Source organism: Scomber japonicus, chromosome 10 (assembly GCF_027409825.1).
Source record: "Scomber japonicus isolate fScoJap1 chromosome 10, fScoJap1.pri, whole genome shotgun sequence".
NCBI classification, from domain to species: Eukaryota; Metazoa; Chordata; class Actinopteri; order Scombriformes; family Scombridae; genus Scomber; species Scomber japonicus.
The window spans coordinates 3,533,729-3,552,701 of record NC_070587.1 but is presented as its reverse complement, the minus strand read 5'-3'; the positions used below and the strand labels follow the sequence as shown (position 1 = coordinate 3,552,701).

At 36.4% G+C, this 18,973-nt stretch overlaps 2 protein-coding genes across 2 annotated transcripts; both read right to left on the bottom strand.

The window, feature by feature from the left end:
- Positions 1 to 1,240: 1,240 nt before the first annotated feature.
- On the bottom strand, positions 1,241 to 8,149 carry LOC128366187 (PYD and CARD domain containing). The gene is made up of 13 exons (XM_053326869.1): positions 7,873 to 8,149; positions 7,542 to 7,585; positions 6,957 to 7,239; positions 6,104 to 6,147; positions 5,611 to 5,893; positions 4,314 to 4,357; positions 4,120 to 4,190; positions 3,687 to 3,901; positions 3,332 to 3,582; positions 3,100 to 3,228; positions 2,278 to 2,413; positions 2,082 to 2,120; positions 1,241 to 1,528 (listed from the first exon to the last, which is right to left on the bottom strand). The coding sequence occupies exons 1-13, from the start codon at positions 8,147 to 8,149 to the stop codon at positions 1,260 to 1,262; spliced, it is 2,085 nt and encodes a 694-aa protein (XP_053182844.1). The 3' UTR covers positions 1,241 to 1,259.
- A 5,454-nt stretch (positions 8,150 to 13,603) lies between these two features.
- Positions 13,604 to 18,616, bottom strand: LOC128366186 (uncharacterized). The gene is made up of 6 exons (XM_053326868.1): positions 18,337 to 18,616; positions 17,662 to 17,705; positions 16,891 to 17,176; positions 15,781 to 15,824; positions 15,135 to 15,414; positions 13,604 to 13,626 (listed from the first exon to the last, which is right to left on the bottom strand). The coding sequence occupies exons 1-6, from the start codon at positions 18,614 to 18,616 to the stop codon at positions 13,604 to 13,606; spliced, it is 957 nt and encodes a 318-aa protein (XP_053182843.1).
- Positions 18,617 to 18,973: the final 357 nt, after the last annotated feature.

Genomic DNA, 18,973 nt, shown 5'->3' with positions numbered 1-18,973 from the left:
ATGAACATTTCTACTCTTTTGTTTATCATGTTCTGTTCAATTATATTATTTTTGTCTTGTATTTTATATTATTATTTTTAAATGTGTTTTTTAAAATGCTTTGTTTTTTACTGGATATATTGTCTTTATTTTTTAGACATCTTACACAAAGTACTTTGAATCACCTTGTTGTTGAAAGCAGTGTGAGTCCTCGTGAAGCAAAGATAATCTACACATTTTTGGGGCTCAGCTCCTGCACATGAAAGCTGTGCGTTTTTCAGAGACGACGATCTCTCTGTGTGCACACGCCACGAACGCTACCATTTTCATTTCAATGTGCACACACTCAAGGCAAGGCAAGGCAGTTTTATTTATATAGCGCATTTCATACACAATGGTAACTCAATGTGCTTTACATAAAACAGAAAAACATTTAATTTGAGAAACATTAAAACATACAATTATTTCATTTTGTAGCTTGATATGTTAATGTATTTGCTATTGGCGCCCCAATCCCTATAAATGATTTTTTAGATAAAATGTTACAACCTTGTTTAACAATACTTTTTCAGATGACATTGTCACTGAATTAAGAAAGTAGAAACACTATGGTGAATATTTTCATAAATGTAGGTTATTAAATTGTTCTGTTAATGTTTGTAATATCAGGTTTAAAGCTGCAGTTGGTAACTTTGAGGAGAGAAAGGACTTAGCATCAAATTTGAAGAAGTACAACTTTCAGATCCCTCCCCCAGAGGAGGCTGACGTGTGCGCGACGGCACGCGACCATGGATGTGCACGTGACCTGCACGCGACTGAAGAGGCCAGGTGAACAACATGGCACATGAATCTGTAATACATGAACTACACTCCACACAGCTAGACATTACACTTTACAGTGACTTTCACATGGCTATACCTTACCTAGAAACTCAGAGATATGAGCTTGACCGAGCTCAGGAGGAAAGGGGAGGGGCCTGTGTGCATGAGCAGTGATTGGCAGCTGTCAGACACTCCACCAGACACAATCCTAGCTCTGATTGGGTCTTTTTGTCCGGTCGCGGTGGATTCTGAAAATTTGCAGTAGGTGGGGCTAAATGAGCCTGTTTTTTGTTTTGTTTTGTTTTTTTACAGATTACTAGTTTCATGTAATGCTGTCTTTACATAGTGACAGTTTTAGCAAATATGACAAAAAGTTAATTTTATAAGACTTACCAACTGCAACTTTAAATAATGTTTGATAAAAAAAACAAAAAAACTATTTCACCATGGCACAGTCTTTAAAACTCATTCCCCTTGAGATCTTTGACAAGATATGGCTCATGCTTCTGAAGGAGTCTGTAGAAGATGTCTTTGCCTTTATCCCCACTTGCTTTCAGGGGACCACTGAAGAGTGTTCTCATCCTCTCCTGCGTGGTTGGGAGAGCCATGATTTGATCATATTTTTCTTGGTGGACTACACCCTCTGTCCGCAGATTATCCATGATTGGGCCTAAATTGTTCACCCTCCCGATCAGACTACACCAGTGTTTATCCACAAAGTCCTTTCCTGAGGGCAGAGGTGATGAGAATTACTTGTTGATTTAAAAAGTTTCAGTTTCTTGAACATTGCTGAAGGACAGGGTTGACACTCAAAAATCACACTCAAACCACGACCTAAACCCAACACAGGCATAAATATTATTTTAAAAGAGACCTAATCTGAGGGGAAATGGGTAAAAGGATTAAAGTAGAATATGGGCACGGTCTCTTGAGAACTGAGTTGACCCGTGAAGGCCTCTAACTGAACAAATGTTGAAAATAAATGATGAATCCAGTCATTAAATTGTGTCTTATTTCTTAAGAAATTAGCTCATTCTGATTTTGGACTATACAGGCCACAGTTAGTGCACAACACAAAGATTTTTGGTATTGCTCAAGAAGGCCTTCCTTAAGGTTTTAATGCTGCTTGGTTCAACATTTTACTAAGATCAAAAGATATCCCTGAAAATTACAAATTATTTTTATAGAATCATTTGTCTCTGAAACTTAATCTTAAACAATTTTATGACTATAAAATCCAAAGAGTTTCCCCTTAATATTAAACGTATTACACATCTTACCTTCTTGTTGTTGTTGTTGACCAGTGCTTTGGTATTCATCTGAAAAAAGAGCAGCCATAAAGAAAATATAAATACATATCTGAGTTACTTATCAATACCACTATCAGTCAACATCTGCTTCAATAATAACACATTTAATAAAACACCGACATAGACAGAGTAGATCTCAATTCTTCCAGTATTATTTAAAACTGACCTTTTCGAATAGCACAGATCCAAACTGGTTCAAGCTCATTTTCTAGTGCAAGCTTGAGCTGAAAGTTTCTGTCTGGATTTTCAACAAACACTTCGAAGAAATTTGGGTTTCTGTTTTCATATCTGAGCTTCAGTGTCTGTGAAAGAAATATAAAGAGAAAGTCAGACTTTGTGCCAAGGTGTTTTCTTTTTCAGATGTTATCAAATGAAGTTCATCTACAGACAAGGGCCAACACTATCCATCCATTTATCTTAATATCTATCAATCTATCTAAAGAGAGAGAGGGAGAGGGAATTCAATAACAGGATATTGAAATAAAAATAGGGACATGTTATCTCCCTCCAAAAAATTGGACCATTAAGTCATAATTTTTACATAAAAGCCATAAAAACAATTTTAACCAGGGGTGTCAAGCAGTTAACTTTTTTGAAGGTGGCACAGTTTTACGTTGCATTTCCATTACTGTTTTAAGAATATTTGATGCCTTTAACTACACTCTTTCAGAGTGGCTTAAGACTTTTAGATGGGATGGTTTGGGTAACATACCCAAATAAGTGACTAAAGGAACAAGTCCTCCAAATTAAATTAATTATTTGACCATGTGCACTCCACAGAGAAACATGGGGGAGTTTTTTCAATCTGACAGTAACTGGCAGGACAATATATTTTGTCTGTGCTTTCCAAAACTGTTACAAATCACAAATAATTATGTTTTATGATGTGACAACTCTGTGGTTAAGATCTGGTTAGCTTTAGTATTTAGATTATTTCTGAACCACAATTCACTTCACTCCATATATTTAAAAGCCGTTCAAACCATACCTTAGGATAAATCTCTGCCTTGTCCAAGTCTGTTGTTAGGATGAAACGATCCTGGAGTTTCAGGGACCTCTCTGGATGTGGTTTTCGGATTACTTCGTATCCATAGGATAATTCCCTCTTGTCCATTATCTGACAAAAAAACAACAACATTGCTATGAGGTTACGTTGACCAACAGGTGCCATTCTGTATGTTAAAATAATTGGTTTTGGTGACATTGAGAGATGCAATAACCTGTCCGAGTCCAGGATCACGTGGGATCAGATAAACGTGGAGTGTGAGGAACGCTGTATTGGTCTTGTATATTAACACATTACAGTTTATTTTCACTGGAAAGCCGGCTTTCATCAGGACCGCTCTTGGAGAGAAAATTGGTTCAGATAACTTGACGTGGGATGATGTGACCTCAGACGCGTCTTCAACAACATCTCCAGAGGAATCTATGTGCAGGACTGCAAACTCATCAAGTATTTCAGGGTTGTCATCTGCATAAAATACAAGCACATGCATTTAGTGAGGAGATATATATTATTCATAATTATTTATAATTCTTACATTTTTATACTTATTTTTTAATGTTTCCACCTACCTGTACAGATCCAGTGAGGCAGGTACACTTCTTTTAACTTCCCAGCAGTGACTGTGATGTCCATTAGGGGACCTGCAGGCATGTATTGTAAGCTTTCCATTCTCTCCATGTGTTCTTCCCAAGAGCAGAACTGGTACTTAAAGCTGACTCTTTTGTCACAGACCCATCGCAGGCCAGATACACTGCATTCAAACTTTCCAGCATCACACAGTAGACTGAAAGAAAAAAAACAAAAACTAATTAGTTTGTGCATATATACAAAATACTTCAGTGTAGTAAATGTAAACTTATCCAGTAGGTGAGTTAAATGTCAAAGTATAACTCTTACTGTATGTACGGCATATTTTCCTTATTAAAATAAAAAGGAGAACCTTGCCGAAATGTTTGCTGTTTGTTGTGATGATGTAAAGACTGAAGATGTTATTTTTTTTACCTGTGAGTTGGATCCTCATCTGCATCTGTACTGTTCACTTCAGGTTCAAATTTCATCCAGTCATTTGACTCCTGCACAGGAAGATAATTACTTTTTTAATTACTGTAAATGGAACTGTCCCTGTTTCATAACTCCTTTTAATTCTAATAAATGACAAATAAACAAATGAAAGAATGACTGAGAAAAGGGATTACCATAATGGCTCCACCAGCCTCAGACTCCAAGCTTCTTGAAGGACCTTGTTAAAACACATCAGAAAATGTTTTAAATGATGTTAGATTGCAAATGGAATTATGTGGTAACATATAACATATAATAACATATAATATTATCCTACACTCTTCTTCTGTACAGACATCTATTGCTGAGTAAAGTCTAAGTTGAGGAAACGCAGCACTTTGCAGGTCCTCTCTTATGTACAACTTATAGTCTACATGTACCCAACACCAATCACTGGTTACCAGTCCTGTCCCGGATAAAATTCAAAATCCTTCTTCTCATCTTCGAAGCCCTTCATGACCTGGCTCTCCTTTATCTTAGTGAACGCCTCATTCCCTATTCTCCCTTTCGGTCTCTCAGGTCCTCTATCTGCGCCCTCCTCATCGTCCCACACACCAAACTGTCCACCTTAAGAGGCCGTTCCTTCAGTGCCACCATACAACACCAAGTGCCAATCTCTCCGTGACTGCCCTTCCTTTTCCACATGCAAATCTGACTTAACTTTTTTAATTTTCCATGAACATTTCTTTTCCTCCTCCTCTGCTTATTTTTATTTTTTTCTCTCTCTCTCTTGTTTTGTTTACTTTCTCTATATAAAGCATCCTTGGATCTGTGAAAGGCATTATATAAATAAAACTTATCATTATCATTGTAATTATTATGAACATCATTATTAGTATCAATAATAATCAAACTTTGTTTTTTGCCAGATTACATGTATGTACTCTATAATGTATAATGCTGAACAGTTTTTACTGGAACCACTTTTTTAAACCAAATCATTATGAAAACTGTTGACAGGATGTTCTGATGATTATTCAGTTTAAAGTAGACAAAGAAATATACTCAAAAAATAAATGAAATAAACTTTAGGAAGATGTATTAAATGTAATCTTTCAATGGTGTGAGCATCACAATACAATTTAATTAATTTCATCTTGCTTTATATTGGCAGCAAAAAATGTTAAGAGATGAAAAATAAATAATAAAGTGAGGGGTTTTTTGTGTTGTGTGTTTTAAAAAAATATATTATTATTTTATTATTTTTTCATGTTCACCTTGATAAAAAAACAGACAGAATATGAGATAGTGGTATGACATCCAAAGTCCCTGACTACAGTTATGTGGTATGCACCTTAACCATTAGACTTTTAAGAAGCCACAGTCAAATGTATTTTGAACAATGAAAAAAAAGTTATTTTAAGTAAAATAAGTGTAACAATAAATGTTTGATATTGGGACTGTATTGGAGTTTTTCTCCACACAGCTTACCTTTGAATGCTGAGCTGGTGTCTGACAAACTCCACACCAGATCCATCCTGTTCATCTCCTTTAAAATCTCCCTGGTCACCTCCACAGACTGTTGACCGCAAATCTCCACAATCAGATCCACTAGGTCAACCATGTCAGCCATTTCTAACTGGTATCTTGGGATTATTGGGCAATCTTCCACTTGAAGGTGCTTCAGCAACCACTTCAAATGCTCGATCTCCTCGAAACTCAATTCTCCCAGTATTTCCAAAAGTTTATCCTTAACTGGTGTAATTGTTTCATCCTGATAAATTAAAAGTGATCAGAGGGGTTATCATGTGATTAATATCAACCACATTAGGCAAAATTAGACTCCTGCACCAAAGGACAATCACATTTGAAAATAAGTGAAATTGTTACTGTTTGAATCACTAATTTTGCAAAATCACACAGATGTACAAATAAATAAATAACAAATAAACAAATGAGGGAATTGAAGAATGAAAGATATTACCATAATGCCTCCATAAGCCCCCAACTCCAAACTTCTTGCAGGCCCTTGTTAAAACACATCAAAAATTGTTTCAATGATGTTGCTTATATAAAATCATACAGTAACTTTCCAGATGTTTTGATGTTCTCCTACACTCTTCTTCTGTACAGACAACATCTATTGCATATCTGTCCGTCATAGCTTTGCTCCAATATGAGAACAATATGTTATGCAGGACTTACTGCTGATAAAGGTCTAACTTCAGGAAAAGTGTCAACACTTCACAAGTCGACTGTTATGTACAACATACAGGCTAAATACATGTAGCTGTTGTATTCACAATGGATGGTGTATAATGTATAATAATGGATAGTAGAATATGAGGGTAGAGAAAGCGGTATGACATGCAACAAGAGTATCTGACTGCAATCAAAGCACTCCAATACAGTTATGTGGTATGTCCCTAAACCATTAAACCATTTAAGAAGCTGCTTTTTTTGTCTTGGTTTTTGGAGAGCTGAGGGAAAAAAAACATCTGGAAAGATCTTGCTTTTTCAAGCAGTAGATGTTGTTTTGGAAACTATGCTGTATGTATGAGTTATCCTGGATTTATCTTTTTGCTTGTTGTTACTGTGGACAATTTGAACACAGTGACTGAGCTACAGTGATTGACAATACAGCATACAGTCAGTATCTTTGCTTGTGATAATGGCATCTAGATAATAAACAATTCAAAATATAGATATATTCAAATAGCCACCTGACAGTCCAAATGTATTTTGAATGATGAAAAAAGGAGCATTAGTAAAGTATAAGATCCCTCTTTGCATATTAAATGTTTGATATTCGACTTTGTTTTTTTCACACAGCTTACCTTTGGACGGTGAGCTGATGTCTGACAAACTCCACACCAGATCCATCCTGTTCATCTCCTTTAAAACCTCCCTGGTCACCTCCACAGACTGTTGACCGCAGAACTCCACCATCAGCTCCACTAGGTCAACCCTGTCTACCATTTCTATTCGGTCTCTTGGGATTTTTGAGAGATCTTTTCTTTGAAGGTGCTGCAGCAACCACTTGAACTGCTCGATCTCGTTGAAACTTAATTCTTCCAGTGTTTCCAAAAGTTTCACTTTAACTGGTTTCTTTGTTTCGTCCTGATGGAATCAAAGTGATCAGAGGGGATTTATGTAAAATTTCCACTGTAATGGTTGCACATCAATATCTTTTCATCACTGTAAACATTTAAATCATGTGACTAATATTAACCATATCGGGCAAAATTGTACATGTAGTGAAACTGGACTTCTGCACAAGAGGGCAATCACTCTTCAATCACTTTATCAATCAAATAAGTGAAATTGCTCCTCTTTAAATGACTAATTTTGCAAAATCACACAAATGTCCAAAGAAATAAATGACAAACAAATGAGAAAAACTGATGAATGAAAGATATTACCGTAATGCCTCCATAAGCTCCAAACTCCAAACTTCTTGCAGGTCCTTGTTAAAACACATCAGCAAATGTTTCAATGATGTTGTTTATATAAAATCATACAGTAACTTTCAAAATGTTTCCATTGCATATCTGTCTATTATAGCTTTGCTCCAATATGAGAACAATATGTTATGCAGGACTTACTGCTGAGTCAAATCTCAGTTTATGAAAGGTGGCAGCACTTCACAGGTCGACTGTTATGTACAATGTACAGGCTAAATACATGTAGCTGTTAATAACACCTCTATCAAATGGTTGATATTGGAACTGGGGATTAATTCACACAGTTTACCTTGGTTTGCTGAGCTGGTGTCTGACAAACTCCACACCAGATCCATCCTGTTCATCACCTTTAAAACGTCCCTGGTCACCTCCACAGACTGTTGACCGCAGATCTCAACCATTAACTCCACTATATCAACTGCGCTGTCTGCCATCTCCATTCGGACTCTCGGGATCTTAGGGAAATCTTCCATTTGAAGTTGCTGCAGCAACCACTTGAATTGCTGGATCTCCCCGAAACTTAATTCCCCCAGTGTTTCCAAAAGCTTCTCCTTAACTGGTGCCATTGTTTCGTCCTGGTGATTGGAGGACATTTATGTAATATTTCCACTGTGATGATTAAACATTGATGTCATTTCATCACTGTGAACATTTAATTCATGTGACTAATATTAACCACATTAGGCAAAATGATACATTCAGTAAAACAGGACTTGTGCACCAGAGGACAATCAAGGACAATTGGAAATAAGCGAAATTGCTCCAGTTTAATCACTAATGGCAAGGCAAGGGAGTTTTATTTATATAGCGCATTTCATATACAGTGGCAACTCAATGTGCTTTACATGTAATTAAACCACTTCTTTAAAAAACTACTCTTGATTCAGAGGTTCTAGCCAACTATAGGCCGATATCGAACCTTCCCTTTCTCTCTAAGATCCTTGAGAAAGCAGTTGCTAATCAGTCGTGTAACTTTCTACATAGTAACAGTTTATTTGAGGATGTTCAGTCTGGATTTAGAGCTCATCATAGCCCAGAGACTGCACTGGTAAAAGTTACAAATGACCTTTTAACCTCATTAGACAATGGACTTCTCTCTGTCCTTGTTCTGTTAGATCTTAGTGCTGCATTTGACACTATTGATCATCAAATCCTGTTGCAGAGACTTGAACATTTAATTGGCATTAAAGGAACATTATTAAAATGGTTTAAATCATACTTATCTGATAGATTTCAGTTTGTAAATGTTAATGATAAATCCTCCATGCAAACAAAAGTTAGACACGGTGTTCCTCAAGGCTCAGTGCTTGGACCAATACTATTCTCCTTATATATGCTTCCTTTAGGAAACATTATTCGGAAACACTCAATAAATTTTCATTGTTATGCAGATGATACTCAATTATATCTATCAATAAAGCCAAATGAAACTAACCAATTAACTAAACTACAAACATGCATTAAGGACATAAAGGCCTGGATGACCTGCAACTTCCTGTTATTCAACTCAGAAAAAACTGAAGTTATTGTGCTTGGTCCTAAACACCTTAGAAACTCATTATCAAATGACATAACTATTCTGGATGGCATTACTCTGGCCTCCAGCACCACTGTAAGGAACCTAGGAGTTATATTTGATCAGGATCTGTCCTTTAGTTCCCATATAAAAGACATTAGACATATGCTATCTCAAAATGCTGAAAAACTAGTCCATGCATTTGTTACTTCTAGGCTGGAATACTGTAATTCATTATTATCAGGCTGTCCTAACAAGTCTCTAAAGACTCTCCAGCTGGTCAAGAATGCAGCTGCTCATGTTCTGACAAAAACTAGAAAGAGAGATCATATTACTCCCATTTTGGCTTCACTGCATAGGCTTTCCGTAAAATTCAGAATAGAATTCAAAATCCTCCTCCTCACCTTCAAAGCTCTTAATGGTCAGGCTCCATCATATCTTAAAGAACTGATAGTACCTTATGTACCTACTAGAACACTGCACTCCCAGCATGCAGGTCTACTTGTGGTTCCTAGTATCTCCAAAAATAGAACAGGAGGCAGAGCCTTCAGCTATCAGGCTCCTCTCCCGTGGAACCATCTTCCAGATTTGGTCCGGGGTACAGACACCCTCCCTACATCTAAGAGTAGGCTTAAAACTTTCCTTTTTGATAAAGCTTATAGTTAGGGCTCTTATAACTCTTAGCTTATGCTGCTATAGGCTTAGACTGCCGGGGGACTCCCATGATGCACTGAGCTCCTCTCTCCTCCTCCCTCTCTCTCTCTATCCATCCATCTATATCCATTAACATTCATGTACTATTAATTGCATTCAATAAGCTAAACTTCTTCTCCGGAGTTGTCTGTGCTTTCTGGTCTCACAGGTAATCTGGGCCTGTAGACGTCCGGATGACAGATTCCAGTCCCGGACCTTCTAGCTTCATTGTTGATTTTCAGTGTGCTTCTCTCCTCTATCCTTCCTTTCTCTCCTCTCTACCCCAACCGGTCGAGGCAGATGGCCGGCCTCTCTGAGTCTGGTTCTGAGGGTTCTTCCTGTTAAAAGGGAGATTTTTCTTGCCACTGTTGCTCATGTGGGAATGTTGGGTCTCTTTAAAGTTAAAACCTGAAGAGGTTTTAAGTTCGGTTTAGAACCTGCTCTATGTGTAAAGAGCCTTGAGAAAACGTTGTTGTGATTTGATAAAGATTGATTGATTGATTGATTGATTGATTGACATAAAACAGTAAAACATGCAATTTGAGAAACATTAAAACATACAATTAACCCCCCAACCCCCCACACTAATAAAAATAGAAAGAGAGAAATTAATTAGTAGAATAGAGCATTAAATATAAGATTGAAGCATAAAATAATGATTTGCTTTAAAATCATTAAAAGGACATAGAGTGCAAATGAAAAATTAAAATGTAAAGTGCTTTAAAAGAGTTCAATCATAAGCAGCACAAGAGAAGAGAAGTGTTTTTAACCTGGATTTAAAAATGTTCACTGTTGGGGCTGATTTTTTTTAATGTTGCAACATCATAAAAATGTACAAATAAAGAAATGAGGAAATGAAATGGATTACCGTAATGCCTCCATAAGCCCCAAACTCCAAACTTCTTGCAGGCCCTTGTTAAGACACATCAGAAAATGTTTCAATGATGTTGTTAATATAAAATCATACAGTAACTTTCTGTTACAGTAACTCCAGAGAGCAGTTTACATGATTACACCTTTTTCTGCCAAAATAGCACAAAATTAAAATATCACTTTCCTCAAGTGCTATGTAATCATGCAGATACTGCCATCAGTGTCCCGTTTTATGTTGTCATTGTACCAAGCCAGGTACCAAAAACCAGAAGCAAAGCAAACTTTTTACATCTTAATGATGGCAAAACAGGAACTTAAAGATGATTAACATATTTTTGCCAGACTATAATTGACATTCAATAACTAATTTAATTGGAACCCACTTTTTTCAAACCAAATAAATAATACTTGAAAAACTCTTGACAGCATATCCTGAGGAATACAGCATACAGTAAGTATCTTTGTGTGTGGTAATGGCAAAGCAACTTGTCCACAGTTACTTTTACACAATGCAAACTGACTATTTGTTAATTACTTTTATTTATTTAATTGAAATGTCGGTGATCAATGTTGTGACTGGGCTCCCTGGCTGATGACTCCCCTAGTGAGATATTCTTTTCATGTCAAATCATTTCTTTTTTATTTCTGTGATGGTGCACGCTAAACAGCTGAGACATCGTTCACAGCATGGGTCTTTTTTCTTCTTCTCATTTTGTGGCTTTCTCAAGATGTTTAAAGTTTTTCTTTTTCTTATCGAGGATCATCATTAAGGAATTTACCTTTGCTTGTTTTTACTGTGGACAATTTAAAAACAGTGACTGATCTACAGTGATTGACTATAGCGACTATACAGCATAAGTATCTTTGTGTGTGGTAATGGCATCTACATCATATAAAATCAAAAACAAAGATATCTTCAAAGTATTCACACAGCTTACCTTGGGTTGCTGAGCTGGTGTCTGACAAACTCAGCACCAGATCCATCCTGTTCATCTTCTTTAAAACCTCTATGGTCACCTCCACAGACTGCTGACCACAGATCTCCACCGTCAGCTCCACAAGGTCAACCTGGTCTGCCACCTCAATTTGGACTCTTGGGATTTCTGGGAAATCTTTTATTAGAAGGGTCTGCAGGAACGACTTGAACTGCTTGATCTCTAGGAAACTTAATTCTCCCAGTGTTTCCGAAAGCATCTCCTTAACTTGTGTCATTTTGACATCCTGATAGATTCAAAGTGATCAGAGGGCATTAATGTCACATGCATTAATGGTATTAGTACATTATTGTGACAACTACTATGCATATACTACACGAAATAATACTTATTAGTAATTTATGATTTATTGCATGTGTAGGCAGGCTCTGATCGCATGTTTTTATTGCTTCAACACCAGCTGTGATATTTCTGGTTGAAAAAGTCTTTCCACCTGTTGTGTAGTTGGAGCTTCTTTTAATGAGGAAAGCGTATAACATTTAAAGTAGGCGTTTATTTGCGTATTTGCTGCTTCTCAAACACATTTACAGAGGACGACAAACAGCAGACCTTAGCCGACATCTTGGCATGTTAACGTTACTACTTCCTGTTTTCACTATCAAAATAAAAACATTTTAAGTAGTTCAACTCAAAGTTTTCAAAGGAAATTAAATCTCTGGTTAAACACAACAATAACCATTTCTTGTTCCTTATGTCATGTAAATATTGTAAGTAACAGCATTTCAAACTGTAAATACTTTGCCCTTTTAACTGACCATTAATTAACTTATTTATTTAACTTAACATTTCTTAACACCACCTACTTACCATCAAAGTTGAATAAAGACTCAAGAAAAAAATACATGCCCTAAATATTTAGTTTTCCTATTTCCATCCTCAGTGGTAGAGATAGCACAGATTTCATTATAACGCAATTAATGGATATAATATTTTAGATGAAAATTTGTCTTAAGGATTTTTTCAATCAGCAGCTGTTCAATGAACGCTGTGTTAGGTAAAGTGTGTCTGATGTGACATTACTCACTTTCTGGGACAGTGAAGGCTTCTGCTTCTCTGAGGAGAAAGAAAATAGAAAATGAATCCAGACTGACTGAACATCAGACTATAATAAGTTTTAGTCAGTTTTAGTTGCAATAACACTAAAATCTCTTGACATCATAAAAACAATTATACATGGAGAAGAGAGGTCGGATATTCATACCAGTAAAAAGATCTAATAGAATCCAATATAAAATAATATAATACAAAGTGAATGGTACAAGATATTGTTGTAAGTAGATGGGGAAATTGAAGTAGATACATTTAAATATACAGTAAATTGAAGCCAGTTGGTGTGTCTTCTTGCAGTTAGAGATGGCCATTGAAGTTACTATACATTGTGCAGTGATGAGTGAGAAGAGAGCATCTAAGAGCAAATCTGCAAAGTATTTTATAAGCTGAGTTAAGTGGAAAAAGTCTGATTTTGATGTAGTTTGGTATACAACATCATAGTAATGAAAAAAAAGTATAATTCTGACACTTTACATGAATAATTTAGTTTGCACTTAAGCAGATATACTGTACGTTTTTAAAATGAATTATTAGATGTATTCATTAGACACACATGATTGTATAACGTGACAGCTTTTGTCTTCTTTGTCTTACCTTTGTTTCCTGAGCTGGTGTGTGATAATCTCTGAACCAGATCAGATCTGTTAATTTCCTTGAAAATCATCTTCATGAGCTCCACAGACTGTTGACCGTAGTTCTGCAGCATTACATACACTATTTCGGTGCCATCTACTTTGTGACTCACACACATCACATCCATTATGTCTATTGTGTTACTAAGCATGAGTGAAATGTTTGTGAGGATCTTCTGAAAGACAGTCAATTCCAGGACCTTCTTGAATTTCTTGAACTCCTGACAACTCAAATCATTCAGGGTTTCTAAAAGCAGCTCTTTAACAGCTGCCATTGTTGCAACCTGGAATAATAAAAACATGAATTAGGCAAAAACACACTTAAATAGTTTCTCACTGCATCTCATGAAAGTTAGTGTAGATCTGGATGTTATAAATTTCTCTGTGAGATTAATCAACCAATCAATCAATCTTTATTTGTATAGCGCCAAATCACAACAAAGTTATCTCAAGGCTCTTTACACATAGAGCAGGTTCTAAACCAAACTCTTCAGGTTTTAATTGTAACCCTCCTGTTGTCCTTGAGTCAAGAAAGGAAAGGAGGGAGGAAAGAAGGAAGGAAAGGAGGAAGGGAAGAAGGTAAGGAGGGAGGAAAGAAGGAAGGAGGGAGGAAAGAAAGAGAGAAGGAGGTAAGGAAGGAAAGGAGAGGAGGAAGGGAAGAAGGAAGGAAGGAAGGAACGGAGAAAAGAAGGAACAGTCAAAACGGACGGGGTCAATTTGACCCAGGAGGACGACACAAAGGTTAAAGAGACCCAACATTCCCACATGAGCAACAGTGGCAAGAACCCAGGAAGAAACCTCAGAACCAGACTCAGAGTGTGCGGCCATCTGCCTCGACCGGTTGGGGTAGAGAGGAGAGAAAGGAAGGATAGAGGAGAGAGAAGCACAATGAAAATCTGTCAAAAATCACTGTCAAAGCTTAAGATGAAACTCAGGAAATAAACCTTTCCTCATCTAATCCTCAGTGGTAAAGATATGAAACATTCCATGAAACTCCCATGATGCACTGAGCTCTTCTCTCCTCCTCCCTCTCTCTCTCTATCCATCTATATCCATTAACATTCATGTTCTATTAATTGTATTCAATAACCTAAACTTCTTCCTCGGAGTTGTCTGTGCTTTCTGGTCTCACAGGTAATCTGGGCCTGTAGATGTCCGGATGACAGATTCCAGTCCCGGACCTTCTAGCTTCATTGTTGATTTTCATTGTGCTTCTCTCCTCTCAACCCCAACCGGTCGAGGCAGATGGCCGCCCACTCTGAGTCTGGTTCTGAGGTTTCTTCCTGTTAAAAGGGAGATTTTTCTTGCCACTGTTGCTCATGTGGGAATGTTGGGTCTCTTTAAAGTTAAAACCTGAAGAGTTCGGTTTAGAACCTGCTCTATGTGTAAAGAGCCTTGAGATAACTTTGTTGTGATATGCCGCTATACAAATAAAGATTTATTGAGATTACAGATAGATTAAAATGCTGCTTGAATTCAGCTTCAATGATATATTAAATCATAAATTTAGGTTGAATCAGTATTTAAACTGTTTTATGGATCATTTTCAACCTGCAGCTATTGAATGAAAGCTGTGATGTGTTGCTCACTTTATGGATCAATGTAGAGAGCTGTTTGTCCATGAAGTGTTTCTCTGAGGAGAAAAACATAAAATATGATTAATGAATGATTGATTGAACACTAGAAACACTTCAAATGTTCAATTTGTATTATTTTACAAATACTATCATTTATATTTTGCCCCCCATCCCACTATATTTTTTAACTTTTTAAAAAAAAATTATTGTCTTACTTTTGGCTCCTGAGCTGTTATCTGACAGCCTCTGCACCAGATCTGTCCTGTTCAACTGAATTAAAATTTCCTTGGTCTTCTCCAGAGACTTTTGGCCGAAGATGTCCGCCATACAAAACACTGTGTCCTGCATGTCTGCCACCAACTGTGAGATCTCTAAATAGGATTCACAGATGTAACTTTGACTCCAGAGGACTTGCTTGAACTTCTCGAGCTCCCCTTCACTCAAACCAGCCAGTGTTTCCAGAAGCAGCTCTATAACAGACGTCATTGTTTCTACCTGGTAAATACAAAGAACATATAAATTCCTGTAAATGTGCAAACTCTCAGCTGGGATGATTAAATATGTTTCTGTTTAATTCTCATTGACCTGTGTGTTTTTAGAAATGTGGTTATTTACAGTAAACATGTCTCCAGTGGTCGAGGTAACAATGATTTTTAACATTATTAATTAACAACATTCTTGTTTCAGACTTCATGTGTACATGATGCAACCTCAATGTAGCTTCAGACCTGAGAGAGAACCAGCTGGTGAAAATCAGGAATTTGATTTGTATCATCATTTATAATGTTGAACATGTTTTTTTCCTACATCTGTTGAATGAAAGCTGTATCTGTAAAGTCAGACAGATGTGACATTACTCACTTTCTGGATCAGTGCAGGCCACTGTTCATCCACAGACTGTTTCTCTGAAGAGAAAGAAAGAAAACAAGACTCAGGTGATCAGGTGATCAAATCAGACACTATCAGACTATCTAAATGTATTCTAAAATTTAGGATTAATTGCAAAATGAACAGAAAATCTGCTCAACAGTAACATCCTAAAAATCAATTAACACTTTTACTTGATAAGTGCTTATCAACATGATGTCACATTTATTATTAAACTCAGTGTTAAAGCTTCACTTCATGAAATGTAGATTAAAATAACCACAGGGCTTTGAGAAGAAGATTCAAGAGTAATTTTTACTCTGAATTAAATCAAATGAATGAATATTTGTAATATTGTTATTAGTGTTTCAAATGTTTTATGGTACCTACCTCCCTCTGTGGTTTTTACACCAAACACTTCAACTGATGATATTGCAGCTGAAACAAATGAATGAAACATTATAATTACATAATAAATACACTAACCTATATACATACTCCCAAATATAGTAAATACCCTTTAACACGTCATGGCTCAGACCAATATGGATTAAAAATACAGGGCTCTATTTTAATGATCTATAGCGCATGGTGTAAGTGCCTTTAGGACATGTCCAAATCCAATTCTGCTATTTTAGTGGTGAAAGAATGGTCTCTGCACCAGGTACATGCTTCAAAAAGGTTCAACTTAAGTCGCTTCATTAATCATGGGTGTGTTTTGGCAGTAAACCAATCAGAGTATCATCTCCCATTCTCTTTAAAAGCCAGGAGCGCATACACTTTTATAATGACTCATGTGTCAAGCAATCCATTTCAAGAATTACTTTTGCTGAAAAGAAAGTTGGCTGATGAGCTGCTAACTTGATGTGTAATTCATAAAAAGGAAGATTATGGAGTTATAACTGACCAGACTGATGAGTGTAGAGGTGTGTAAGGTTACACTGCAGCAACCTGGTGTCATCAGCTGATTTAATGAACAGTGGACAGCTGTCATGATGGACCTACATGATGTTGCTCCATTACTTTATCTATTGTTCCACTCCTGCTGATTTATTTTAAATATTATTAATAAATGTGATATGACAGTTGTCTTCTTTATCTCACCTTTGGGTCCTGAGCTCATCTCTGACAACCTCTGAGCCAGATCAGTCCTCTTCATGTCCATGAAAACCTCCCTGATCACCTCCACAGACTGTTGGCCACACCTCTCCATTATCAGATCCACTACTTCTGTCTTGTCTGCCGGCTCCAGTTGGATCCGTGGGATGGATGGACAGCTCTTCTTGAAGTAAGTGAATGGCAGGAGGCACTTGAATTTATTCAGCTCCTGATCACTCAAATCACTCAGTGTTTCTAGAAGCAGCTCTCTTACAGCCGTCTTTGTTGCTACCTGGAAAATATGAAAAGTAACTTAAAAGAGAAAATATGTTATTTCTCTCCTGGAAATATCAAAAATGCATTCCTTGATATCTACAGTATGTATGTCATTAATTTAGACATTTGGGTATTAAGATGTTTTTTTCTGCGAGATCACGTGAACTACTAATACATCTGGTAAATATGATTGATTTTACTTTCTATTCTTTAAAATCTGTAAGCATTTTATTGTTTTATATTTAACTCCAGCTCACACACTGTGCTGTTAAAGACTGAAATGAGCCACCTGATCTGATTTTAAAAAATGCGGTGGCACAAGTCAGAAACTGTTTTCTCAAATTCATGTTTTGTTTAATGGTTTGAAAATGTTTGACAATTATATAACTGAGTTCATTTTCACTAATCACCACTAATGTGATGACAAATATGATTTCAAACTTTCATCTTATTGAAATAAAACTGTACTGTATGAATTCAGGTCGATGTGACATTGCTCACTTTGTGGATCAGTGCAGACAAGTGTTCATCCACAGAGAGTTTTCCTGAGGAGGAAGAAAGGAAATAAAAGTAAGTGATCAATATCAAACTATATTGTATGGAAGCGTACTGCTAAAACACCAGAAAAAAGCTGTGTAGAGAGGGTCATTCTTTGATGTGACATTGGAGAAGCCACCAGACAAGCACTAACACACCAACACAACGCAAAGACAGATCTTAGCCTTCATGGTAGGGTGAAATGAAATCAAGAAAGAGCTTGAAGTCTATCTACTGAAAACTGGAGGAAAATGAACAAAGTCCGCTCTTACCCCGAGACCAACTACAAGTTTTTACATTATAATATAAGAAGTTATCGTGTCATAACATGATAACTTTATATATTATAACGTGATAAGTTTCATGCTATAACTTAAAACTTTCTGGTGTGGCAGCGATACGCTTCCATAATATACATGCAATATACATTATTATATGTAATTATTGTTATTATATCTTGTCATATTTTACATTAGTAGTAAAAATTAATTTGTGTACCAATTGATGTTGTCTTCTTTTCTTCACATTATAAATCATCATATTTAGAATAAAGATAAGCAGTTTACAAGTTATGAACTTATGAATCACATGTTTTGAACCAGGTTAATGATTTGGATGTTTTTATCTTTATTGTCTTACTTTTGGGTTCTGAGCTGCTGTCTGTCAGCCTCTGCATCAGATCTGTCCTGTTCATCTTAATTAAAACGTTCTGGGTTTTCTCCACAGACTGTTGACCAAAGGTCCGCGCCATAAACAACACTGTGTTCTGCATGTCTGTTATCTTCAGCGGCCTCCATTGGATGTCAGAATACCAACATGTGAAGCTCAAGTGACTCTGGAAGACTTGCTTGAAGTCCTTGGCTTCCTCCTCACTCAAATCAGCCAGTGTGTCCAAAAGCAGCTCTATAACAGATGTCATTGTTTCTACCTGGTAAATACAAAGAAAATGTTCATTGACTAAATATGCAATCTCTATATTTTATTGATCACAGATTCATTGATAATTCTGTTTTAGAAATGTGGATGCAGAAAGATTACATTAATGATATTAATATTGTCCAAATTGATCACAAACTGTCAACCTGTTTTTACAAATTATTTGTATACGTACACATTTCTTTAGTAACATCAAGGAAATTCAGTTTGTCTCTCCTTTACAGTTATTTTATCTGTACAAACAGGATAATGACTTAAGACTGACTGGTTATAAGTCTTTCAAAGACTGTGATGAGCCTCTTGATTTAACAAGGCAAGGCAGTTTTATTTATTTAACGCA

Bases quoted from the DNA above. Each gene is read 5' to 3' on its own strand.
- LOC128366187 (XM_053326869.1), bottom strand. From the start codon at position 8,149: ATGGCACCAGTTAAGGAGAAGCTTTTGGAAACACTGGGGGAATTAAGT. The intron at 7,586-7,872 runs GTAAACTGTGTG...TGTTTTAACAAG, and splicing joins CACCAGCTCAGCAAACCAAG to GACCTGCAAGAAGTTTGGAG. The intron at 1,529-2,081 runs GTAAGATGTGTA...CTCTGCCCTCAG, and splicing joins TCAACAACAACAACAAGAAG to GAAAGGACTTTGTGGATAAA.
- LOC128366186 (XM_053326868.1), bottom strand. From the start codon at position 18,616: ATGACATCTGTTATAGAGCTGCTTTTGGACACACTGGCTGATTTGAGT. The intron at 17,706-18,336 runs GTAAGACAATAA...CTTCCTCCTCAG, and splicing joins CAGCAGCTCAGAACCCAAAA to GAAAACTCTCTGTGGATGAA. The intron at 13,627-15,134 runs GTAAGACAATAA...TTATTATTCCAG, and splicing joins TAACAGCTCAGGAGCCAAAA to GTTGCAACAATGGCAGCTGT.